The sequence below is a fragment of the Ciconia boyciana genome, chromosome 3 (genome assembly GCF_034638445.1).
Source record: "Ciconia boyciana chromosome 3, ASM3463844v1, whole genome shotgun sequence".
Taxonomy (NCBI): Eukaryota; Metazoa; Chordata; class Aves; order Ciconiiformes; family Ciconiidae; genus Ciconia; species Ciconia boyciana.
In genome coordinates, this window is record NC_132936.1 from 24,728,532 (window position 1) to 24,755,186 (window position 26,655).

Sequence of the window (26,655 nt, forward strand, 5' to 3'; positions counted from 1 at the left end):
AAATGTGCTCCAGTGTACTCAGCACATCGTGGAACAGACTGAAGGACCTCGCTAGCACACCGTCCCTCAAACATTGGCATGCAGCCCCCGGACTTATCTCTACGGAGCCTGATTTTATCTCTTTCCCCCTTCAAATCTAGTTTAAAGCTCTTTCAATGAGCCCTGCTAACTCCTGCACAAAGATCCTTTTCCACCTTTGAGACAGGTGCACCCCATCTGTTGCCAACAGGCCTGGTATCGTGTAGACCAACCCACAACCAAAAGCGCAAAATTTTGCCAGTGATACCAGTCTCAGAGCCACAAACTATCTGTAATCACAAAGTATAATTTAATAGAAATCACTAATAGTTACCTGAGTAACGGATCTTGAATCCTTTCTTGCTGGTTGCATGATCAGTTGACCAGCGAAGATATAGCAGATTCATTTTGCTTGTAAAGTTTAGTTGTCCAGTATGATTTCCACTTAAAGCAACCAGTAGAGGGCTTTGCCCAGAAGAACCTTCAGAGATGAATAAAGAAACGATTGACGTTTTAAAGTACTACTAGTTTAAGTAATCCTTTCCATATTTAACTCAGCTGTGAATGTGAATATACAAGGAAAGATTAGGAAACAACATGACACATGTTGCCAGTGAAATAATTAGCAGATCTCTATTTAAACTATCCATCCAGTTTTAGGTTTTCACTAGAGAGCACAATAAAAAATCTTGGTACAAACAAACTGAAACACAAAACAATGAGTGTTTTTGCCATAAACACTGAAAAATTAGTTGATTTTTTAAAATTTCTATTTGGAAGAATTACTTTGAATGAGGTTATGTTTCTGCTCCTTGTCCTTTTATATCTAACATTTGTTTAAACTCTTTTTCAGTTAGTGAGTGGCAGCAAATCTACATTCCTTCACATTGTGCAGCTAGTATAATTTTAAACACCACCATATTACATAGTGAACACAGCTAAAAAATGCCCTCGCACATATAAGACCATTACAGTTTCACTGTGGGATACACGTATGTACAAATGTTATGAATTTATAATACATACTTCATTAGGACTCTGTTCTGTTAAAAGATAGTGGTTTTATTATAGTATCATTTTAGTGTAAAAAAATATACACTTATGGTAAATACAGGATGCTGAAAAAATATGTCCTGGCACTACACCAATATCTTTATCACAATAAAATCCAACAAAACCCTAGAAACACAAATAATGATTTGGAGGCTAACTATATAATAAAACAACATAGATGCAAGAGAAAAAAAATAAACTATGTATCAAACCAATTTCCTACTGAAAGCTTTCTAAAACACAAAATGGCATCTTCCTCCTCCATATGAAGGCTACGTTTTCTCCAGCTGAACTCCTCCCTTTCATATGCTTTTTGCTCCATGTTTTTCAGTTTTAGGAAAGCCACGTTCAACCAACATTATCTTGGCCACAGCAGCTATTTCAAATAAAGAGGCTGCTTCATTCATTTTTGCTGAGTTTGAACAGCTGCAGCCTGATCAGCTCTTCTTATGTTGCATGAAAACACAAAAATAAAACTGATTCAAAGGACACCTACAAATTGAATACAATTGTCGTCAGCCTTCTCCCCCTTCAGTCCAATAAAAAATAAATATATTTTCTGATCAGGACATTGCAGTTACAAAAGGGAGGCTATAAAAGCCACAGCAAACCATAAAGATTAAGACAACCTCCCAGTCCTTAGGAACTGTAATTCAGTCACCATAATGACAACACTACAACTAAGTATTACTAAATAAACTGTAAATAATAAATGCATATACAAAATAAGAACAAATAAGCATGCAATTTTAGTTTGCTTTGTTTTTCCTGAAGTTGAGTTTCACTTTCTGTGCCTTACCTAGCAGGCAGATCTTCAGCTGATGTTCAGGAAAGTCAGCAGCATGACTTCTCGAGTTTGATTTTTTTTTTTAAATTATTTTACAGTTTGTCTATATAAGGAAATAAACACTCAACTTCTGATGTGCTGATGTGTCATATGATGCTTTCCTGAATATTAGGTAAAAGTTCATATTGCCATCTAATTTCAATGACAGAAATTTGTTGTTTTATTTCAGGGAGAAAAAAATAATCAAAGAATATTTGCTGTATTACATGAATGCTGTTCAGTATAAGTAGCCTGAACACAGTGTTTTCAAGTTAAAAGGCCTTTAATGATTATATTCATGGTACATTTATGGCTTATCTGGTTTAAAATATAGATGGGATTTCCTAAGGGTCTGACCGATAAGTGGAAATGGCTAATGGGATTATTGCTCCCAGCTGACCAGGGTAGCCTTATTGACTGGAAGCTTATACTGATCATCACCCAGCTGCTGAAGCACCATGATTTAAAATGTGGTCAGTTAGGTGTAGTCACTATTTTGGTTTGCATTCCGAAGCTGCCTTTTAAGTAACCAGAGACCTGTGCCTTAACAAATACTATTTCTCTAAAAGTTATCTTGCCAATCTTTATATAGTTTCTGCGTAAAGTTTTGTGACATATCTTTACCTGGTGTAGATAGACCCATGCAGTTCTACTACCTTAAATGAAGGTATGCTGTTTTGGACTACACAAGGTCCCAGGCTATGATATATATTTATTGCAAAAAGCAGTAATATAGAGAAATACCTAAGCTAGCTCTGAATGAGCTAGTCTGAGTTATATCCATCACTGGAAACAGTATAGCCACATCAGCATTGCCTTCTGCCCCAACAAACTCATCATGCTGAGATGTAGAACTAATTAGCCTAGCAAAGCACTTTGCTAATGTGGCCACAGGGACACAAGCGAGTATCTCTGCAAGGCACTGCAATGTGCCATATTTAAATATCAACTTGTTGAGAGCTAGCTCAGGAATCTCTACATGGCACTGTATTGAGAGGTTATAAATATGCCATTATCTTTCTCATTTAAGTTTGCTGGTAGGTGGTAGAAAAAAATGACTTCAGTAGAGCTGCACTAGAGATGAATTTATAAGAATGTGATTTCATGTCATGAAACGACAATGCTTAAAAATGTAGTAACTATGATAATTCTTCTCTCAGATCTATTATTGATAATCTGGTTTCATTAAATTTAAATGTATAAGAAAGAAAACAAAAATCTTCATTAGGGACACTAAGCAGTTTCAACAGAATTTTTCAAAAGAAAACAAACAAAGTGATCAGACCACTAGCAAAGTTCCAGGCACACTACATATTGTCTTGATGTTAAACAGAAAATAGAGTGGAGGAAAGGACTGTTTTCTCCACTAACCTGACAAGGACCAACACACACATTATAAAGAAAAAAAAAAGCTAATGAACTGACATTTTAAAAAGAATGAAAAATATTGTGTTTTTTTCAGAATGCTGTTATCAAAAATTGAAAATATTTTAATAATTTTAGACATTAAAAATCTACTACTTAAGAAAAATATTTAGAGAAAGATACCTCAAAACATATGACCTCTTAATTTTTTTCCTGTTATGAAACTCCCATAGTGAATATTAATCAGTTCTATCCTAGTTATCATATATTCTTGGTTAATGAGGGAAGATATGATAATGGTCTCCAAATGAGTAAAAATATATTAAAGAACAATCAGGGACTAGTTATTCTCATCAATCAATGAGAACAGAACAAGTGATAATAAGCTCAGAATTCAGCAGAAAATAAGAATAGCTTGTTAATTAAATAGGGCCCGTTGAGAGGTTGCTGCTATGAGCAACGGTCTAGAAATTGAGCTTTTGTCATTTCTGTACTTTTTGTCCCAAAACAGATGGTCAAATTCTTTAACAGGGGTATATTCAAACAAGGTACAGCACTGGTTCTGCTATGCTATGGAGAAAGTAGACTGGGTATTCAGACTCAAATTTAAGTATTTTGCCTCAGATCATTTCATTAAATTGGACAAATGGAATTATACCCCCAAAATATTTCCTCACCAGAAATGGTCCATTACAAAACAGCATGTTAACTTCTCTTTTCAGACACCTCCATACATTTCCCAGGAAACAGAAACCTGTATGACTTTCATAGCAATGCTGCACCTGCTACTGCTCCTCTTCTAACAATGCCTAAGAAAATTTAAAAGCTTATTTGTCTTGAATACATCTATAAACACTTTCATTTGCTAACAGATTTAGACTTAAAGCAAAACTAATAAAAATACTGGACTATCATTTCAGTTTCAGATGTATCAATGCATTATGAAACCAACAATTGGAAATCAAGCCCCATTTGACCCGATATTTTTTATTTTGTGGTTAGATAGAATTTAAATCTCTTACCATCAAATACCTCCAGCTCATCAAACTGCTTTTCACTTTGAAACATTTCTACAAAGATGGAGATGTTATAACCTGGCTCAACCTTTATAGTCCAAGAACAGGTCTGAGAGTTGGGATAGGTGCCTGGGTAACCTGGACTGAGGATCACTCCTGATGATTCTGTACGGATTTCATTTGCCGGACATTGTGCTAAAAAGGACACAACAAGAAGAACAACAAGAATAGCAATGAAATAAAATGTTTCCTTTCCATGAAAAAATAGCATTATTTTTCAGAGATATGTATGCTTCAGGTTCAGTTTCCAAATGGAAACATGTTAAAATTGTATCCTAGATGGAAGGAACAATAAAGTTACCTTTAGCACAAACAGAAACAGGACTACCTTTATAAACCTTGCATTTATGAAATAGGATACTAATTATAGTAAAACATTCATCCAGAAATATGTCACAGCCCAAAAGGTTTACAGTCAAAGGATTCACCTATGCTGGTGTGATCATTCACACAGTTGAGGTAAAAGTCGTGGTAAAACTTTTTATTTGGAAACCTACTAGCTGTCTTCTATCTGACTTCTTAAAAAACCCACCCACCTTTAAAAAATGAAGTCTGTTGAAAACATATTGGAGCTTCTAGGCACACCAGATCATTCGAAATCATACAAGTTTTGCGCAGACAAAGGGTTTATTTTGGATACAGAATACTCCAGGTCATCGAAGTAAGACCTTTGCAGCAATCACTTCCCCTCTTACTTAAACTCTGAACTCATAACATTTTACTAACACTTTCACCTGGTATTCATAGGCATTTATGATCTCTGCATATGACGAGGAGTATATTATACTAAAATGCTGTAAATTTTATATCCTAAGTACTGGTTTTGATTAAGAAATTCTTTTGTTGGTCACAGTTTTTCATTAACATTTTGCCTCGCATGCAGGACTGATTTTTTTGTGTCTGTTTGCTGTTGAAGTCTGATATGTTTTGTCCACAGTTTCATAATATATGTGCATATTAACAATGGGGTTTGTGCAAGATTCACAAGTATATCTTGACAGAAATGCATTCCTGGAAACTGTTTGGCACAGTATCCAAGTACTTGCATAAATTAAAGGTTATAGGAAAGGCAAAAAACATAACAACAGAGGAAAAATGATCAGAGCAGAAAATATGTTACAGGGGAAAAAACACACATAACTATCAGAAATAAACATTAAAAACTGGACCATTTCCCTTAGTTGGCCTTTTACAAACTTGGAGGTGAAATTCAGGTTCAGTTGTAGCCAAGAAGAATTTTGCTGTAAACTTTTGGAAAACAGTGTCAGGACTTTATCTTTCCTTGTCCTCTCAGAGAAATTAAGCATACTGGTAGAGAAGGAAATTATATTTTATAAAAGATGTCTAGTCTTCACTTTCTGTTCCATACACTGGGGACAAATCTGAACCCTCCACTAAAAGCAACAATACAAACAAAATAGGAATTTTATCAATTAATTCACATATAAATTAATCATAGCTTTCCTACATAGTGCATAGACCTTTACCTTTGAGAAGGTGGCTTATTCCTGTCCTTTCTCTAACCTAGATACAGTTTTCCAGACTTGCATGTGGAAGGTAAGAGAAAGTGTACGTGCCTGAGTTGGACAATACAACATTCCATTCACTGTCCCAGATTTTTTAGAATATTTTAAATAATGATACATTAAGTAAGAAAGATATGAGTTTCAGACTTAACTTACAAACTCATTTTCTGAGGACTACCAATTTCTTAATGGCACCAAAGTTTAGGGGAAAAAAAAAATCAAAACAGTTCTTTTCTGACTGTTCCAAGACTTCCCTAAATCTGACTCATAGGTTGAGCCTTCAAGCACAAAATTCAGGGTGATTTTTCTTCATTTGTGGTTTTTTTTATACTACAGCATAATTTATAAATCACTTATCTAAAAGCCACTCTGATTATTTAGGGATATAAGATGGGGGGAAAGTGTGAAAAAGTAAAAACTACTTATTACTCATTTTTGTCATAATCTTTTATTTTTCCGTCTGCTCTAATAGACTGAAGAATATGTAGCACTATCATGTCAGCAAATGCAAGAAGAAATATTAGATTTTTGAAACCCTCTCTTCCTCTCCTCCTTCTCATCTTGTTCAGCTAAAAAAATTCTTCAGTCAGAGAGAAAAATGCCAGCCTGTGAAAAGGAGGGATGTAATATGCAAGTGAGAATATACCGTCAAGCAGGGAGAACAAGGTGTGGGCTGGGGAAAAAATGGCAAGCAAATAATTTTTCCTTGGCATGTGTCCCTTCCTGCTATCATTTGATAGCACTGGCTGTAGCAGACAGTATCTCTAAGAGGTAAAGCCATTTTTCATAGAAGACATCCTTAAGAGAGGGAAAGCCTATGGGGTAATGGTATATAAAGTAGTAAGAATCCTTTTGACAATTTTAATTCAGGGATTGTCTCTTGAGATAGAAACACCTGTAGCCAAATTACACCCAGAAATTTCACATGAGCTTCTGTCTAAGAATACAGCGTTGCATGTATTTAATGACAGTAGCTTCTCTTTCTCATTATCTTAAAATGAAACACTCTGACTTCCTATATTCTTCAGAATAAGAGAAGAGTAACTTAAGAAAATACAGTCAACAAGTGCTCTGATTCATGAATCTGCAGCAAGTACAAGTAAAACAGCAAATCATAGAACAACATTGGGTAGAAACATATTGTCAGATAAATAATGACAACCATTTTCCCTTAGTTAAATACATGAGACTTATTCCTGAACAGAAGTTTGGCTAGCTGCATGGTATTTCCTGTCAGACATGCAGTATAAGTGCTCATCAGTTATGAAGAGTAGCTGACATAACACAGTTCCACAACCTGCTTTACCCCGTAATATCATTTGCTTATGCCACAAGACTATTTTTAAGAAAAGAAGATGGCTCTTACTGGTCCAGTATCAGCTTCATCAGAATGTTTGTTATAATGTTAAACTCTACTAGAGCAACTTGTGGATTAAGAGCTGGTCTTCAAAGTAGTAAATTACAAGTATCCTGGAGAAATCAGTAATGCTGTCAGAGCTTTCAGAGCGAGACACAGTGATTCTTTTCACCACTGGAAAACTATCACTCCTCTGGATAAACTATGCTTTAAGAAATGGCTATGATCAACTAAACATGACAAAAAAGTGGTAGCAAAGCACAGGACATTTGGAAGGAACATACGGGACTGTAGCAAGTACCTCTGGAGTGGTTTTTAGTAAGTATGCCATATCTAAAAACTAACAGCAGAGATGGTAAGGATACAACTGTCTTTTATTGCCTGCTTTTCCTCAGCATCTTAGGGAGTTAAGGAAATGACCATTGGTCAAATGACTCATGAAACGAATTATTTACTGGTCATTCAGATTTGGGGCCTGCAAACAAAATCTGGATGTTACACAGATACAGTCCAGACAAAACTAAAGCCAGGTGATCTCATAAAATGAAAAGTGTGATGATACATTATTCCAGAAAAGATTACAGTTGGGTTAATCTAAAAGGTTATTATCACAGCCCTTTATATGGGTGCTCTTTCAGCTAAATTCTCACAGGTATCGTTTCCAAAGAGAAGCACTAGAAGTAACTTCTTAAGAACAGGTTGCATGAACTTCTGTTTACTTACTGCAGTATATGAAGTTTTTGAAATCTGGGATGGAAGATTTTCAAGTAAGAATAAGATTCAAAATTACAGTTTGAAAAACCTGAGATCAGTTTACAGTGATCCACAGAACATTGTCATAAAGTGTTGAGATACTCTTCACTAACTCAAGAAGCTCGCTGCAAGCATATGAAAGAAATGGAGACAGGGAAAGAAATGCAGCGAAAAAACAGAGGAAAGTCACCAATCCAGAGAAGTGAAAATTGCTAGTTGCCTTTGGGAAAAAGAAATGTCATAGAAAAGGAAGAAAGACAATCACACACAAGAAATCACAGACACCTTGACTGTGAGCATCTCAGAAACCTCTGAAAATGCTCCAGATGAGAATCGGCCACTGTAAGAATGGTCTGCAAAAAGAGACAGGACTAGGAAATTGGAGGGAGAAAAAGAAGATAAAAAACTCAAAGAAATTATTTCTTCTGCCTTTTTCTTTCACCTGCTTTGCTCTTAGATCATCTATTTTTTCTTGTAAAGGACATCAGAAACAAAAAGATAAGCAGGAAAAAAAACAAAGAGAGAGCTTGTTTGCTACGTATGAAAAAATAACAACAAAATATTTTTTCAAAAGCAGGTAAAAGTTACCAATAACAGAGAAAGACTTCTGCTAGCTTCCTCATTCCTTGCATCTGATTCTTAAGAAGGGACCTGAAATTAATTTATTTACCACAGGGGAAAATGTGTCTTTTGCAGATGTTTCCTCATGCCCTTCTCTTGTAATTGAGGAAAAGTATGATGTTGCTTTGTAATTAAGAACATTTCTTTGGTGGGTGAATATTAAAAATCAACAGCTTAAAGGTCAGAGAATTTCCTTGAAGAAATCATCACATGTACGCAGCATAAGAAACAGATCAATGCAGGATTGCTGTAGGAATTCTTTCCTCCATATATTCTATTGTATTCACTTAGTGGACTTCAAACATTTACTAATAGAACTATTTCAAAAAGTAAGAAGTACTGTTTACATGAAAAAATGCATCTCTATAATAGAAATCAATGCAAATAGTAACACAAAGGGTGAAAGTATATGGAACATTCTTCTGTGGTACTGAGACGAAAATAGTGTCTCTTGAGGCCTCCCTCAGCACATTATTAAGAATGAAACCTTTATGTCTTTATAAGCTGTAAATAGCTCAGTACCTCTCCTGTGCTAGAGCAGAAGTGGCCAAATCTCCTTACACAGCAAGCTATAGCTCTAACTCTTCCTATGGCCAAGATTCATTTCCTATGGCTAAGAGTCATTGGACAACAGGTCCTTCCAACCTCCACCATTGACAGAAGAGATACCACAGGGACTTATGAGAGGAACAGTTCTGGAGTAGTTCAGGGACATGGGAAGGCAGACAGTGTATTGCTCCTTTGCAGTTTGGGAGGCTGGCTGGACATGGCAAATTGGCAGCCTTGGCAGCCAATTCATCTTGGCAGCCTTTGCTGGCTCTCTTTCTCCACCATAATGAGTTACTCACCAACTTCCCCCCAGCATAGCTTAGCTGCTGATTACATTACTTAATCTTTAGGGTGGAAGCTACCTGAATATTTCACAAGATTCATATGGTTAAAGACATAAAATTGAGATACTGAGACAGTGAGACTGCTTCACCTTGATCTATAAAACAAAAGGCACATCCATTTTCCAATACCACTAATAATATTTATCAATTGAATAAAAATAACCACCACAGTGCTATTTTCTTGGTGTCACACACACAACAGGTGAAAACAAAAATCTGCAATTTGGACCCTTTTGTTCTGTAATGTTAGCCATCACCTTTAGCATGGTATTTCAAAAGAGAATACTCGTAAATACAAAGTCACACAAATTCCTTCAGTTGAGGCATACATATTCCACTGTTAATACTGTTTCTTTTATTTGTCAATCAATTAACACATTAACATTATATTCTTCAGTATTATATTTGATACCTCCTGGACTCTTTTCTGTCACCTAAGTTACAGGGTGGTTCAACTCCCTACAAATTTAGAAGTTTAGGAATTGATGTGAAGTTTACCAATCAAGAAAATCTGAGCTGAAAAACACAGAATTAGACACTTGAGCCTCAGAAAATATTTAATTATCATTTACTTATAAGTTTATCCCATGAATTTTAAAAGTAGCTATTGTAAAATGGTTTGGAATGATAACAGGAATAAATATTTTTTAAAAACTGCTTTAGGCATATTAGAGGACATAAGCAATCTATTTTACATTCATTTTTAATCATATTGTTGCACATGTAAATTCCGAGTACTGTTATTTGTTAGTTTGAATAAATTCATACATACAGGCAATGCTTACAAAAAAACAACAGGAAATAACAAAGATCTTTATGTTACACAGTCCCATGTAATTGAGTGTGGTGGGGCAGTGTCACGAGAAAAGTAATTCTGCAGGACAGCATAACACTCTCGTCATATCCTAGTTCTGAGAAACAGATTACCTAACCTGGCTTTTGGAGAAATCTGATTTGGTTGTTTCGGGGAAGGCCTGACTAAGCTTTTTGACTTAATTCTAATACTATTTCTGATGTCTCTATCTTTGATTTCTCTTTTTATACATAAATATCACCACCACACTAGGACAATCTTATCACACCATCACTCTATTTTAAGTGTTTTGAGCACTCACATTAGAGATCTCTACCTTACACTGAATGCCCATTAGCTGGTTTACTAGTATGTCAATTTTTGTGACAAATACAGGAGTATTTCTTGCTGTTGCAATGCTCGTCTTTCTTTAATTTACATCTCTACATTTCCCTAACAGCAATTAAAAAAGGAAAGAAATTTGTAGCAAGAGGATATAAGTATAGGATGAGAGCAGAGGCTCCAAGTGTATAAACACTAATCACAAATGGTCAACCACTGGTAGACATGAATTCATGCACAATAAAAGCATGTTCTGTAGGGTGCCTAGGGCTCTGCACATTAGACAGTTCCTGGCAATTTATCATGGTACCAAGCATTATGAGAAAGTCTGTCTTCAAACAGACCAGTCAGGAAGGGAAACGGAGCTGTAAGAAAAGTATGGTGTGGTGTGATTACAGCTGCTCTGGAGGTCATTCATTCAGAATGATGTAGAAGTGGTCACTGAGATTGATTTTTCTTGCCTGTCAGATATGTCATCAGACTTGTATATAGTACTCTAGAACCTGGCCTTCTATCATATAAATATATTTCTTGCCTACTACGACATAGTGGCACAGCTCAGGAGAATTAAAAGTTTTCTGGCATCTTTAAAAAATGTGAAGCTGATCCAAATAAGGACAATGTAAACAATTATAAACTATGGGTATAATGCAGAAATATAAGAAGGCAGTCCAAAAATTATTTTGAAATACAATATGCAAATTACATAGCGTAGCAATTTTTTTCAAGTCTGTGAGGATCAGATAGTATTGTATAACTGCAGTTCTATACTGCATCACCTCAAAAGAAATAGAGTAGAACTGGAAAAGGTATTGAGAAGGATGACAAGAATGATTAAAGGTACGAAATATCTTCTGGTCTACAGAATCATGCCATAAATATGGTGAATAGAGAACAACTTGTTACTGTTTCTTCCCCCATAAGGACTAGAGGACATTAAGTGAAAACAGCAGGTGTCAAGTTCAAAGCAGAGAAATGGAGAAACATCTTCACATATTACATAAATAAATTGTGCAACTTCTTGCAAAAAACTTTTGCATTTACAGCATTTACATGGGTTCAAAGTGGGACTGAATAAATCCATGGAAGAAATAGCTCTACAAGTTTAAAAATATAAAGAACATTGCTAGCTTAGGAGTGGCTAAGCTACAGTTGGGTGAAGGCCTTAATCAACTGCATGCTTGCAATGATCTTCTGTTCTTCACTAGAAAATAATTATTGACCAGTGCCAGAGATGGAACATTAGGTATATAGTCTGGTATATGGCATTTATGGTCTGATCCAGAAATACATATTTCTCCCCTTCAGACACTTAGGTTTTCAGAGTGTAACATGAGTACTTTCATATATTTATCTAGGAGTAAACACCATAAAGATGGTAATTAAAACCACAACTTTTAAATCATCTACCATTATTTCATATGATCTAGAAGAAACATTGATAAATATAAGCTAGAGTGTTATCACAAAACAGGAACTCAATTCAACATTTATATTCATAGTAATAATCCATGGAGGTATTGGAGAGGCTGGAATAAGAATAAAAACAAGTAATTCTATTTTCCAGAAAGGAAAATTAAATTTATATAAAGATACACCTTGTCTGAGGAAAGGAAATCGGTTGCATCCCAAGTTATCTAAAGAAACTCCTCTCTTATGTCTGTCCAAAATAACAGCCAGAATCATTAATGCCTCCAGTTCCATTGTCTTCTGTCTCTGAATCACTTCAATGGCTTTTTTTTGTTATCAGATTATTTCATTTGATGTCCTCTCTATAACAAAGTTCTGCTGTATTCATATTAAAAGAATACAAGACTGAAAGACATTAACAGGTGGTAATCTACTACTCAACTGGAACTGTGTTATTTAATCCTTTTCATGAAAAAAATATGCCCAGTAAAGATGTTCCTAATAATCAGTTACGAACAACTTAAAAACAGTAAAATCCTAGTAACTTTAATATATAGGGTAGTTTTGAAAAACAATAAATAACAAATACAAGAAAGGGAAGAAAATCACAAATCTACAAAGTCCGTGAGGGAAGTACAGAGCTGCTAGTATTCATCTACAATGCCTCAAAGGACTGCAAAGAAACAAGTGTTGCTACCATTAGAGAAAGCAACTAGGTTCCACAGCATCTGGAAGAATTGTTAGAAATAAACTACTACCCTGTGTTTAACAGATGGCTAATCATTATCAGAAGCTCCTAATATCTCTGTAGTTTTTACAATAATTTAGTTTAATTTAATTTAGTTTAAGTTTTTAATAATTTCAGTTTAAGCTTTCATTTTTTGTTTACAGTCTAACTGGCACAGTCAAGAGTTAAGTTACTGCTATTACTGTGTGCTGGTTTTGGCTGGGATAGAGTTAATTTTCTTCATAATAGCTGGTATGGGACTATGTTTTGGATTTGTGCTGAAAACAGTGTTGATAATACAGGGATGTTTTAGTTACTGCTGAGCAGTGCTTACACAGAGTCAAGGCCTCTTCTGCTGCTCACCCCACCCCACCAGCAGGTAGGCTGGGGGTGCACAAGGAGTTGGGAGGGGACACAGCTGGGACAGGTGACCCCAACTGACCAAAGGGATATCCCACACCATATGATGTCATGCTCAGCATATAAAGCTGGGGAAGAAGAAGGAAGGGGGGGACATTCGGAGCGATGGCGTTTGTTTTCCCAAGTAACTGTTACGCGTGATGGAGCCCTGCTTTCCTGGAGATGGCTGAACACTTGCCTGCCCATGGGAAGTAGTGAATAAATTCCTTGTTTTGCTTTGCTTGCATGCATGACTTCTGCTTTACTTATTAAACTGTCTATATCTCAGCCTACAAGTTTTCTCACTTTTACTCCTCCAATTCTCTCCCCTATCCCACCAGGGGGAAGTAAGTGACTGGCTGTGTGGTGGCTGTTGCCGGCTGGGGTTAAACCACGACATACTGTTAACTTAAAATTGAAAGCTGGATTTGCAGTACAATCACCTTATTAAAATACACTGATTGGAAAAAAAAAAAATCAAACATCAATAAGTATTGAGTTATCTGATCAAGAAATATACAGAAGTACACAATTTTCTCATTACTTTTGCATATTTTATGGTGAGGATCCTGAAATGAATACTTCATCTTTTCTACCCAAAACAGGCACGTGGAGTCCCTGTCTCTCAGTCTATGACAGATCCCAGATTACTGTATGCACAAGTTAAGAAAGGGGAGGAGTAAAAACTTCACTCAGGCATGGGTAGTCATATGGACAAATTACTTATAGATGCATCAAATATATTATGGCATCAAGAAACTAATGCAGCTTGTACTATGAATCCTTTATTAATTTTTAAATCATGGAAACAGAGAACCAGGGTAACAGAAAGGAAGGTACACATACAGCTATTAATGAAGTGTCACAATAATTGCTGTGCTTCCAGTGGTACCTGTTGTGCATATGGATGTTTTTATCTCATGATATGGAAGACGCTCCATCCATAGTTACATATTATAGATCAATGCTAATCCAAGTTAATATGTTATGAATATGAGAACTTCTGATTACTTTTTAACGATAGCATCTCATCAGTTAACTTTTTTTTCCCAAAAATTTTGAAGTACTTCAGGACAAAATTCTACAGATGCTTTCTCAATCACTTTTTCAACATTTCAAAATCTTTTTGCCATCCACTATTTAACAAACTAAACAAAACTAAAGAAAAAATAACCAATGGCATCTGTTGAAAAACATAATTTGGAGGACTGGGGACAAATCTCCAAGATATACTTGTTTTCCATGAAGATGAGCAAATTATGTATGAATGCACGCCTAAACATTATTCATATTAAATTTTTAAATTCCTTGTTTGAAATACTGTAATTATAAACATAGTATGAATAGTTGAAAGGTTTTTAGTGTGTCCATGAATTTGAATTTGTCACATATTATTTTACAACACATTTTTCCTGTGACTTTGTCATAAAATATCACAATATTTGTGAAAGCAGACAGAAGGATTTATTTTATTTTGAAAGCTTAATTTAACTACATATTTTTAAAACTCTTCAGGGATGAAAAGAAATCTTTGCTTTGATATGAAACAATATTAAATAAATGAATTTTAGAAATTAGTGTTTCATTAATGGTGTAGTTAAATAGCTAAAGCCACTTGTCTTTGGATTCTAAAGAATTGAACGTCTGTGCAAAAATTTGAGAGATCAATTTGAAAACGTGCACTTCTTAGATATTGAAGAAATAAATGGAAACTTTTCTTTTAAACATTAATGAAAATACAGTGCCCAAAAATTTGATGCTTAATGTATAGGAAGATAAAAATGGATGCATACTAATGATATGCAGACCATGCAAGCATATATTTACCTTCACAAAACGGAGAGGATCCTTCAAACTGCAACTGTGCGTTCAGTTTGCAGGTTAATGTATCTTGTCCAACAAGGGTGAAACCAGGATGGCACTTGTACTTGGCAAAATCTCCTGAAAAAGTTATTGACAAATAGTTAAACCCAAAAAACCCCTCAAACAGAAGTATACATAAATTTCAGGTGGAAGATGAAATATATTAATAGTTGAGCTTAATTAGAATTCAAGTGAAAACATAGGAAAGAAAATAAGATACTATTTTTTCACCTATTTCAAAGTCATCATCTTCTGTAAACAAATCTGCATGTGGAACTGTGGGTGGAGGCTGGCACTTCTTCAGCTGATAAGCTGCAAATTTAAGTGGAAAAAAGATTAAATACTGGTGTGTTAAGAATTATTTTATAGAAAAATAATTTCCTATTCACATTTCCCAAATTACCAAAGCTGCACTGAACCTCATGGTCTCTCAGTTACAACATTTTCCAAGTTAAATGCCATGACATTACATGTTATCTAAAAAAAAATAATATTTTTTATCAATGTATATAGTATACTACACTGCCTAGATAGTTATAGATCTATTGTAGGATTGGATGCAGTTGTGATGTTTATGAGGAGATTTTTGCAGCTACAAGGCTGTGGTTTCATGTGGCTGCCTTTGCATCATGTGATAGGGCTAATGGTTATAAATCACAGATTACTTAGGTTTCCTGGAAAATCTATAATTACCTGTCACATACCTGGCGTGTCATGTTCATTCTTAATTTAAGCATACTTGGAGTTAATCTTTCACAGGATACAGGTATATATATGTACTTTAAGAAGAAACAGTAGTAATAATAATCATAATAATAATAAATTATAATAATAATATAATTTTATAAGTTACACAAAAAAACCCAAAACACAATGCCTTTAAAACAAAATCTTTTCTCTACTATTCAAATTTGTTTCAATGAATTGTGAGCAATCTCATAAGGAAGGTGACCAGTATAATGACTGACATGTTTCTGAAATGGAGCAGAATGCCTACAACAGATGAAGAAGCCATTTCTGGATAAAAAGTCCAAAACAGAGATTTAAGATTGTGATCAGAGTGCACACAGTACAGAAAAACCCTCCTCTTCATGGAACTAAATCACAGTCAAGAATACAAATTCTCCTGGTAACTTGATAGTCCTATTCACTTGCCATTTTTGAGAAGTTAAAGAAACAGAAAATATTGGGAATCAGCCCTTATCTTCCACATAAGCTTCTATAACCCATCACTGTAAAGCAATTGTACAAGGAGAAAAAAAACCCCAAACCATGGAGAGTTTTTCATCCATGTAGAGTTTCAATTTTTTTCATCCGAGGAGAGCTTCTAAGGACACGGAGGAGAAAGCGTATATGTTTTCCTGTGTACTTATTTATTTGTATGGTGTTTCTGATATATATATATATATGTGTGTGTATATATATATATATATATATATACATACACACACTTACATGTAATTATTATTGGTTTTCTCAGTAGTTGCCTATGTCACTGCTTTGAATTCAATTAAAAGCATAGCCACTGTTCACATTGTCCACCCAAGGGACATTATGCAAAATATTATTATGCAAAATAAAGAAATAGTGCAGAGAAAAAGAAGCAGATTAATTCTTTTTTTCCCTTGCTAGACTAATGCACTACGTACTGTGATAGAGTATGTACCTTGCCTTTTTATCATCTGAAGTCATCAACCCTGAAATACTGACTACATGCTTATATACTTTCAACTTAAGGCTGGCAAATGCTCTCACTTACCATTCCCTGTAGTCGGCTTCTCAGACACTGTCTTGTTATGTGGGAGCTATGTGTTCCCCGTATGATGACTAAAGCCAAGTACTTTAGTTTTTGCTTCTCAGATAAGTGCTTTAGGTTACCATGCATCACACCCTTCTTTTAGGAGAAAACCACAGACAAAATCCCAGACTCTGAGCACTAGTTTCATAAAGACTTCCCCATGCAAATAGATACCTTCAGGTACTCTCTTTCTGTGGCATGTCCTCCTGTTCTTGTGAATGAATTCACCCTACCTTTTTGAATTACAGTCCAGAAGGCTAACAATCTTCCATTTGATATACATAATTTGGGTGAATTACTCAGAACTAGAATTAGAATTCTAGAATGCCTAATTTTCATGTCCTGTAGCCCTGACTGTAACTTTGAACAAAATGTTTTGCTGGATATCAGACTTATAGCCTGATAGTTCAACCTCCCACACCATCCCATCAACCTTTCTGACCATGAGCCCTAGGATTTAGTCAGCTGGTGAAGAATTTTATTGCAGAAGGTTAAAAGTAAGTTAACTAATAAATGGGCCAAAATAATTCAAAAAGTCAAAGCTTAATATTAGATATCTTAACATTAAAGATAGAATGTAGTTTATTCAAAGACACAAATGAATGTTCTTAAGATTTTTTTAAGGTGTGATTTTAAAAACTAATTTGTACTGTTATTTAAAAAAAGTAGCAAACCCATGGTAAATTTATTTAAGATCATTCAGTACATCACAAAGTTAAGAAACATTTTAAAAATTCACTAATTGATTGTGGTATTAGATGTTAATGATATAAAGAAAACTGACCATGAAAATTGAGGACAAAGAATCCTCCTGTTGAAAAATCACTGTGAAATTTGAGGAGGACTTGATTGGTGGAACTGTAAGCTGTTTCCAGAGCTGTGTTCCCACTGAAAACTCCCAGCTGAGGTGAATTATGGTCAGGACCATCCCTAGGAAGGGAAACGTAAAAAATCAGCTGAAGAAATACTGTACTTAACATTTAAATTAACAGTCTCTTTTCTCTGGAGAGCAGGTTAAATTCTTGTAAAAAATGTTTTTCCTAATGATTCAAAATGAGTTTGTTTTCTTTTTATTTCTAGGAACACAGAAATTTTTTTTCTAACTTCAAAGCCTAATATTTTTTGATACCAGGAGTACTTTACAATAGCTTTTATATTTCCATAGGCAAGAAATGTATTGGCTAACTGAAATTTTCTCTGTCTGTTCCTGCCAAAAATTCTTATGTACACATCAGCTGAAAAAAAAAATTAGAAAAGTCTTGTAATCTTATCATATTTCTAACATTTTTTGACCCAGGTCCTACAAGTCCTTACTCATGACTAACACATATAGAGGTGTGGAAGTTGCAAGTTACTCTTGCCATTTAAATTAATTCCAAAGACTGAAAGGTATCTCCTAAGAAAAAAAAAAAAGGGAAGAAAATCTGGAAAAAAAAGTTTTGTGTTTCTTAACAGTAGTATAGACACTTAAAGAGAAATATACTCCAGTAACATCAGGCTGCATTCATTTTCAGTATCATCATGTAGAACATTCAGACCTGAACAGGCACCCCTGCTTTTATCACTGAAGAATTTTTTGAGCTCTGCAACACTTATTTCTGGTCTTTTTGTATATTACATATAATGAATCTAAACTGAATAGAAAAGCTTTTGTGATATGTATTTTAGAAGGCTAGAGATTATTTAGAAGCTCTCTGAAAGCTGTCAGCTTTTGACTTTTCACTGTCTTTAAATCAGAGGGATATTTGTTCACCTCAGTTTTATCACTAAAAAGCCAAGCATTAACTAATTTTTGTCTGTCTCAAACCTATCAAGATAATCCGTTCATAAAAAGAAAAATCCACCGTGCGGACAAACTCTGGTTCAAGTTTTAAAAGAATGCATGTCATGTATATAAATTGTACATACAACTTGTATTTTTAAAAATGTGATTTAAATTAATTATTTTTCTCTTGTACAGTTTTTCAGGATTATTCAGGTTTCCAATTTCTACTTTGGTATTACTGACAACAAGAAAAAATAAACTGTAGGTGACTTGGCATAAAAATGTATTTTCTTCTTCTTGCTGCCTTGAAAACAAGAGTGGAAGTAATGAATATTGAATAGGAACTTGATAATTTACTTAGGTTTTAATTTTAAAAGTCTGATTCCTGGAGGAAAAAAAAGAAAACAAACAAACAAAAGCTTTGATATTAAGATTCTACTTTTCATACAGAAGTGAATGGCATATACATGGATGACTTAAAGTTAAACTAAACAGCCTCCTCCCAGCAAATTCAGGAGCTATTCATCACTGATACCTCAGAAAACAACTCTAAAGAAAGCATGCTTGTAATTCATGGGCAATTTGGAACTGTGAGAAACAAGCTGTAAAACAGTTGTTTTAAAATCTTTATTGAAAGAACATAATTCAGGAATTCAGCACATACTTCAGCCAAACATGTTCAAAAAGCTGACAGAATTTTAGGACTTAATTGCTTAAGCAAAAAGAGAAGTCATTGATACAGTTAGATCTTTACCAGTGAAGACTTTTTTTTAATATTTAACATGCCAGAGAGGACAACCTATGATGAATTTTAGACTTGGATTTATACGTAATGCAAATACCAGAGGTAGCCAAATGGCAGTTCATAAACAGTTATGCATCTCTATAAAGCGACTGGATTTTCCTTGTATTATATGGGCTTTAGTATTGCTGTCTGGAAAAAGTTCACCCCAGACAGCAATAGATACAGGAATAGCGGACTAGCTGGGAGATGGGAGCAGCTGACCCACACAGGAGTAAGTTATAACCTATATTCTGTGCAAACTGTCCTTTTGCTGAACTATCTGTAGCATATATGAGAGATAAGTTACTTTGCACATAATGTGGGGTAAGGACCAGGGTTAGCCATGATGAGAAAGCATATAACAACTTCAGTATCATCTATGCCTGCCCTTCAGTGCAGTAAATTCTTATGCAAGAATTTAGACAGCCCTGAGACCTCTTTGTTCAGCTGAGGACACAAAGTTGAAATGGATTTGGGGGGTAAGAAATACAAGTTCAGAGAAGGGGAACACACAATATGAAGCTTAAAGACATAGATGTACAAGGGCTGAAATCCTGACTTGAGAAATATAAAGAGTATGTCTATTGGCCATATTAAGATACTAAGAAAATTTAAGAAAATCTCAATTAATGCATAAATTACTTAATGCTTAAAGATGTCAAAAAGTTTTGCCACAACTAATATATATTGCCTTGCATGTTCATGGAACACATAATTCAACATAATGCAGATTATTACATTGCTTTGACCTCACATGGCCTCACTTAGAAAACAGAGAGCTCAAAGAAGATCTGATTGATAACCAAGTTTGAGTTTCAAATTACTTTTGGAACAATATTCTTAAAGAGTTCAGACAGTAATTTTTTTTTTTTTTTATGTAATCATATAACTTGTTTTATGCTGTTCTTCAGCATATATGACAACCTAAAGAGTAATTCTAAGCAAAAGCTGTAGCTTAGGACAGTGAGAGCTGATAAATCAATCAGAAAAAAACCACTTTTGTTTTGAAAAATTGCATACCAAACTGCAATGTAGTCATTCACAGGTTCAGTTTGGAGTAAAGTAAAGTTGATATAAATCCCATGGCCCGGAGGTACAATAATTAACCAAGTACAGTCCTTGGAATTTGGGTATTCATCTGGAAATCCTGGGGAATAAACTGTACCATTCTGAGCAGTTACATTATAGCCACAAGGAGCTGAAAAGAAAACAAATGAAAAATTAGTAGGAGAAACATACTTTTTCATGTTACAAATGGAATATCAAAATGCTCCCAAATTTTAAATGCTCCACAGGACAAGACAATCTAGGTCTTAAAGACAGCATTTTTCCCTGCTTGGTTGCTTCTCAGAGACAGCCAGTATTGATATTTCTAAGAAATAATTTATCCTGATGTCTTTCAGATTTTATTTCTTAAAATCCATCAAAATCTACGGGAATATTGCTTTTATACAGAATTATTGAAACTAAGTTAGCACACATTTAAAAAGGGGCACCTTTTGCTTGCATCCAAGATTAAGAAACAAATAAACAAGCAAACAAAAGCTTGCATGTTTCCATACAACTGATCCCTAACTGAACTGGAACCCAATTCTGAAAAAAAAAAAAAAAAAAGGCTGATTGTTCTTTCACTACCCCAAATACCATTACACTTTATTTCTGACAGTTTTTAGCCATGTTTAATGGTACTTCAATTGCAGTTTGTATGCTGATTATTCTTATGACAAGTAAAATGAAGATAGAGACACAAATTAGCATATACTTGCTGAATGAAAGCTGTGGGCAAATCAATGCCATGAATAGGTGGCTAATTTAATTCAAGGGTAACAAATATGTAATAATGTGTTCTCTTTTGAGTATCAGTTTTGGGGAATTGATTTATTATGGATGCAAGCATGGATCTGAGTAGACATATGGCCATTAGTACAAACTAATGAGTCTCACTCATTAGAGTGAGACCTTAATCTCATCTGTGAGCACTCAGTCTAGCTCTGGAACTTTTCTCATTAGCTCTTACCATAAAGCTTATGTTGTTATTTTCAGGGTTCCTACGACTCTCCTTCAGACCCCCTTAATTTCTTTTTCACCTTTCAACAAGTGATGGAAAAGGAAAAGGAAAAGGAAAAAGAAAAGGAAAAGGAAAAAATGAAAAGGAAAAAGGAAAAGGGAAAGGGGAAAAGGGAAAAAGGAAAAGGGAAAAAGGAAGAAGGACTGAGAAATGCAGAAGGATGTCATGTTTCCTATATGGTTTAAAGCTGCTATACCATTGGGATAGAAGGATCACCTGGCTAGTTGACGAGTAGCCCTTTTTGAAGGAATCCTTTTAACGGTCACTGGATTTATAGGACAGGTTAAGGAGGCTTTAACTGCTTTACTTTTTTCATCCATATCAGTACTAGCTAGTATGATGCATTTAACACATTTTCCAATCTTAGAACAGATCAACATCTGTTCCTGAACTACAACCCTTTAGTGTCCAACAAAGGAAATGAGCTAAGGAAAATGAAGGATTGGTTCTATCTCTCTGATCCCTGGTTGCATGTGCAGGCCAAGGGCAGCTGGCAATGTCTATCAGCTCTGACGATGAAAATGTGATTTGAGCCCATTTTTTACTGTTCCCCAATCCCCTACATTTATGCCATGCTCAGATTGCCTGGTCTCAGAAACCTAGTCTGTTCTCACAGTACTCCATGTTTACAGCTAAAAGACTGCTTTGACAAGTATGCTTACTACATTGAAATACACATCCTAACACTAATATAGTGACAAGTAGAAAATCCTTTAATTTCTAGTTAACATATAGGATTTTTTCTGATAAAGTATTTTACTTAAATATACTTTGAGTTTATTATATTTTTGACAGATGTATTAGTGTCAATGATTGCATACATTTTTTATTTTGCCTCTGTTATTCTCTAATACTCTACAAGGAATGCAGATTGGTTGTATCTCAGTAAAGATAGTCTAATTCCTCTTATACCATTGTTAGCCATGACAGATCAATAAACTGTCTCAGAAAAAAAAGTGTCACAGATAACAAAACTGTAATAGAATAAGCAATACAGCTGATACTGGGCTTTCTCCAAAGATCCTTAAAAATCACAGGAGACAGAAAATTAAACAGAAATAACAGGCTATATTTCATACAAGACAAAAATAGACTTAGTTTGAATAAACAAATCACTCTACATTAATGAAGTTGTTATATTGCACTTTGAATGATAGGTATGAAGAAACACAGATTTTTGAAATGGAAAAGCATATAACCAAGTCTTCTAAACTTTCAAATGCTAACAGTAGACCGCATGCTGATTTACAAATGCATGAATACCATACTATGTGCTCCTATGCCCATTCGTACCTAATTCCAGATATAAAATTGTGCATGGAAGGACAGTAAACATTTTTAAAGATCCACCCAAAGGTGCCCAAACCTAGTTAGTCATTTATTGACAGCTACATATATGATGCAAAGACAGCTATGGTATATCATTAGGACAACCTGATTGCACAGGAGTGAAGTCTTAGAGCATGACTACATGACAAGCTTCTATTATGATCTCGTGAGCAGAAATTAATCCAATTTTCTCCCATATACAGATTAAGCTCTTTAATGTATCTCAAATCACCTGCTACACAGTGGAGAATATGTTTTATAATGGGGATGGCTTCCAAAAGCATGCATATCTTTGCTCTGTTCAGACAGTTCTCCAGTGCCAGACTACAGTTTTGAATCTGTACGTTCTGCTCATCTCCTCTCCATTCAATATTCCTATACTAGAATCTGGTTGACAACTATTTAACCCCTTTGTTGTATGAATGTCCACAACTGTTCACAGTATATATATACCAAGCCCTGCTTGGTGTAACTGTTTGCCTTGGAGAAGTAAGGATGGCTGACTTCAAGTACCATGATCTAGAATGAAGCAGTGGAAATCTATATGGGGATGGAAATACCTTGAAAAGGCTCATGAGTATAGGGAGTGTTATATGGCACAGGAAGCTCGTATTGTGAAAGTTCATAGAAACTGATCTAGCTCAAGGACAACAATGTCAGTTATTAACTTGGGGATGCCCACCTTCAGCCCCATGATGCAACAAGTTTATCCATGTCATCCTTTCATCACAGACCATATAACCAACAAATCTGTCTTCTGAATGGGAATAGAACTGTGTGGACCAGAGGCTTGGTTTCCTAGCTTAAGATAGACAAGTGAATGACCTAATGAGTGCTAGACAGCCATACACCACAGATCTCAGATGACTTAGGGGAAGAATCTAGAAGAAAAGTCCTAAAGTTCTAGCCATAGTGCTCCCTGTGGCAACCACTAGCCTTACAGTTATAGCAAAAATTGCCCATGAAATCTCAGAAAGTTTCAAATTTTTAACAATTCAGTATACAAAATGAATATATTTGCAACATGCTGTTTTGATGGGCCAGGGCAGGGGTGTTTGAATTCATTCTGCTGTTGGCAAGTATCTGTAGTTTAGCTAAACATTACAGGCACACTCATTTTCTCTCATATGATCAGATAACCCCTAAGATTTGTTTTCACAAGACTAACACAGATCTTCAGTGAGTTTCCTTAGCATGGCAAGCTTTCAGCCACAACTCTATCATTTACCAGCTTTTTTTAATTATTGTTTTCCCTGTCTACTGATGGCCCTGATATGACTACCCAGGCAAAAAACCAAATCAAACCAAACCAAACCAAACCAAACCATAAATCCACAACTTTTCTTTAGCATAAAAGGAGGGAACTCTACAACTAGCCTAGAGAAATTCTATCAGTTTAGGACTTCTAGCAATTTGACATCTCCCACTGTCTTCCTAGGTTCAAATGTTTATAAAAAAGCACTCACAAGAGCCACTCAGTCTAACTGTTCTTATCTTCCCCCAGGTCCCAAGATTTTTTCCAATTAATTAAATTGGAAATTCATAGTATATCTTTGGTCTCACTAGGAAATACTAACATACGAAAATTTAGTAACAGTACATCAGGTGGCTAAAAATATCAAACTATGATTATGCAGAACATAGAAGTGGGGCAATTTTTAATGCCAGTAGACAAACAAAATATGCTGCTTCATGTTTTTGAGAGAGACCTTCACTTTGATATTTCCCTTAGTCTATATAAGAAGCTTGAAAGGGTACTGAACATTTCTCTATTACTACTATGAATCCAATGAAATAATGGAATACAGAAAATATATGGAAAGGATAAAAAATCCTTAACAAGTAAAACCTTAGCCACATAGCCCAGTAAATATAGTGGTGCACTGCTAATAACAGGCCACAGACTTTGTGTTAAGCTAACAAAACAGGCCACAGACTCTGTCAGGTTTTTTCTGGACTTGTTCTGCCAGTTGGGAGACTTGTTTTAACTTGTAATGGCAAGTTATGCAATTACCTAATAATGCAATAAATGCAATTACCTAATGATTAGGTAACTAGTTACTACTTCATTTTAGCTTTGTACAACTGTGTGATGTACACACAATAGTATATATATATATATGTGTATGTATATATATATAAAATTATGAATAAAAGACAGTGATAACAAATAGGTTTTCCATATAGAATGAACTTCTTGTAGCCTTTCTTCCAGACTGACACCATTGACATTAAGACCATATAGGCACTGGAAGAGTGAGTGTACATCAGAGAAAGGGGTTGTTAGTAGATGTTTGTCTGTATATCAGTTCAGCATTACCTGATTTCAAATATTAGTATCACTGTAACTGGACTAATAATAATTCTTTGATTAGACAGTTAAGATTTTCTTTAGACTAACATTAAAGCCTTGGTTTTGCATCTATGGCATGTTCCTCTTGCCTAGACCAATATTTTGAGTGTAACAGAATGGTGAGGACTCAGGCAATGTATTTCATAACTTGGGTGCAACAAATTCTTAACAATATATTTTGGCAACAGTGGAAAAGCAAGAACACCTAAAGATAATAACAGCAGAGACGCTGTCATGATTTTATTACTTGAAGGGAACAAACAGAGAAATACCAGATGTCTTCAATATTCTGGAATCACAGCCCTATTTTCCACATCTTACACACAAATATTCATAAACATTTTTTTATAAATCATTTATGGGTGACATATTCATTGTCAGATTTCCATGGGACAACTGCACAGACAACCCAACCTTTTCCCCTGAAGCAGTGTCAACTTTCTTTTGTGAGCCACGACCAGATCTCTCATTTCTCTCAGCCTTCTGAAATATGTGCAATCTTCTGTAGAAAGGTTTTGATCTGAACTTCTAAGAATACGGGCCATAGTTAGAAAAGTGATTTAATCCTTCCATTGATTTCCCCCTCCGACCCACTGCCAAATTCCAGCGATCAGAGACCTTATAACCATTTGTTTTCCCTACTGCAAAAACATTTCTATGTCATAATAATTCTTTCAGCAGTGCTAGGCCGAGCTTTAATGTACAAAAATGAATTTTCTACAAAGCAAGTAGTGTGCTACCTGAGAGACTGAGAAAACTCTGCATGCTCAGCCAAGACACTATGAAACCTGCTCTTTAGTCAGAAATCATAGCTATAAATGTACACAGCTGCACACACAATGGAGATGCATACATTCAGGCCTCAGCTGTGTGGAGCTGTGCAACGTAGATGCCTGTGGGTAGACTTGGAAGATAGGATTCACATGCAAAGGAACCAGGACAAATGTACATTCTGAATTACAGACATGTCAATAACAGAAAACAGAGAGAAGACTTCTTTAAGTTAGGAAATGAAGATAAAACTACTGAATTAAAACTATCTGGATGGGGGGATGATGGGATGGGATGGGGACACAGAGAATAGAAAAAATGACTTTATTTTCATGTCATTATAAACTAAATATTATTTTATCCTCCTGCATGTTAATTCAAACAGAACAAATATTTCTTTACTCTCACTTCATCTAAGAAAACATAGAAAATGCTAATTTGTACTATAAAAATCTGAACCACTTCTAATGTAGAACTTGTGTCTTCAATATTCTTTTAGGAAACATGTTTCTCTGGGGAGTAAAAAGGAATCAGAAATAAAAGATACAAGGCTGCTATGGCCTTTGGTGCTGCTTCTATTTCACTACTCAGGAATATTATCTATTATTCTGAAGTCCTTTTACAACTCCAAAGATGTCTTCATTTTGTGTTAGATCAGAAAAAAACCATACTCTTCCAATACCAAATAGCTGGTTTTAATCACCATCAAACTAGAGGAAACCCAGTAATGTTCTCACATATAAAGTGAAAAAATCTAAACAGGCA

General features: G+C 35.0%; 1 protein-coding gene across 1 annotated transcript in view; it reads right to left on the reverse strand.

Annotated features, from left to right (window-relative positions):
• CSMD1 (CUB and Sushi multiple domains 1) overlaps window positions 1-26,655 on the reverse strand; it is a 1,308,402-nt gene that overhangs the window by 118,830 nt on the left and 1,162,917 nt on the right. The window contains exons 43-48 of the mRNA XM_072855145.1: window positions 20,390-20,567; window positions 17,605-17,750; window positions 15,254-15,334; window positions 14,987-15,100; window positions 4,285-4,473; window positions 353-499 (exon numbers count right to left, since the gene is read on the reverse strand). Coding sequence (XP_072711246.1) covers window positions 353-499; window positions 4,285-4,473; window positions 14,987-15,100; window positions 15,254-15,334; window positions 17,605-17,750; window positions 20,390-20,567 — 855 coding nt within the window. The remainder of the gene's footprint in view (window positions 1-352; window positions 500-4,284; window positions 4,474-14,986; window positions 15,101-15,253; window positions 15,335-17,604; window positions 17,751-20,389; window positions 20,568-26,655) is intronic.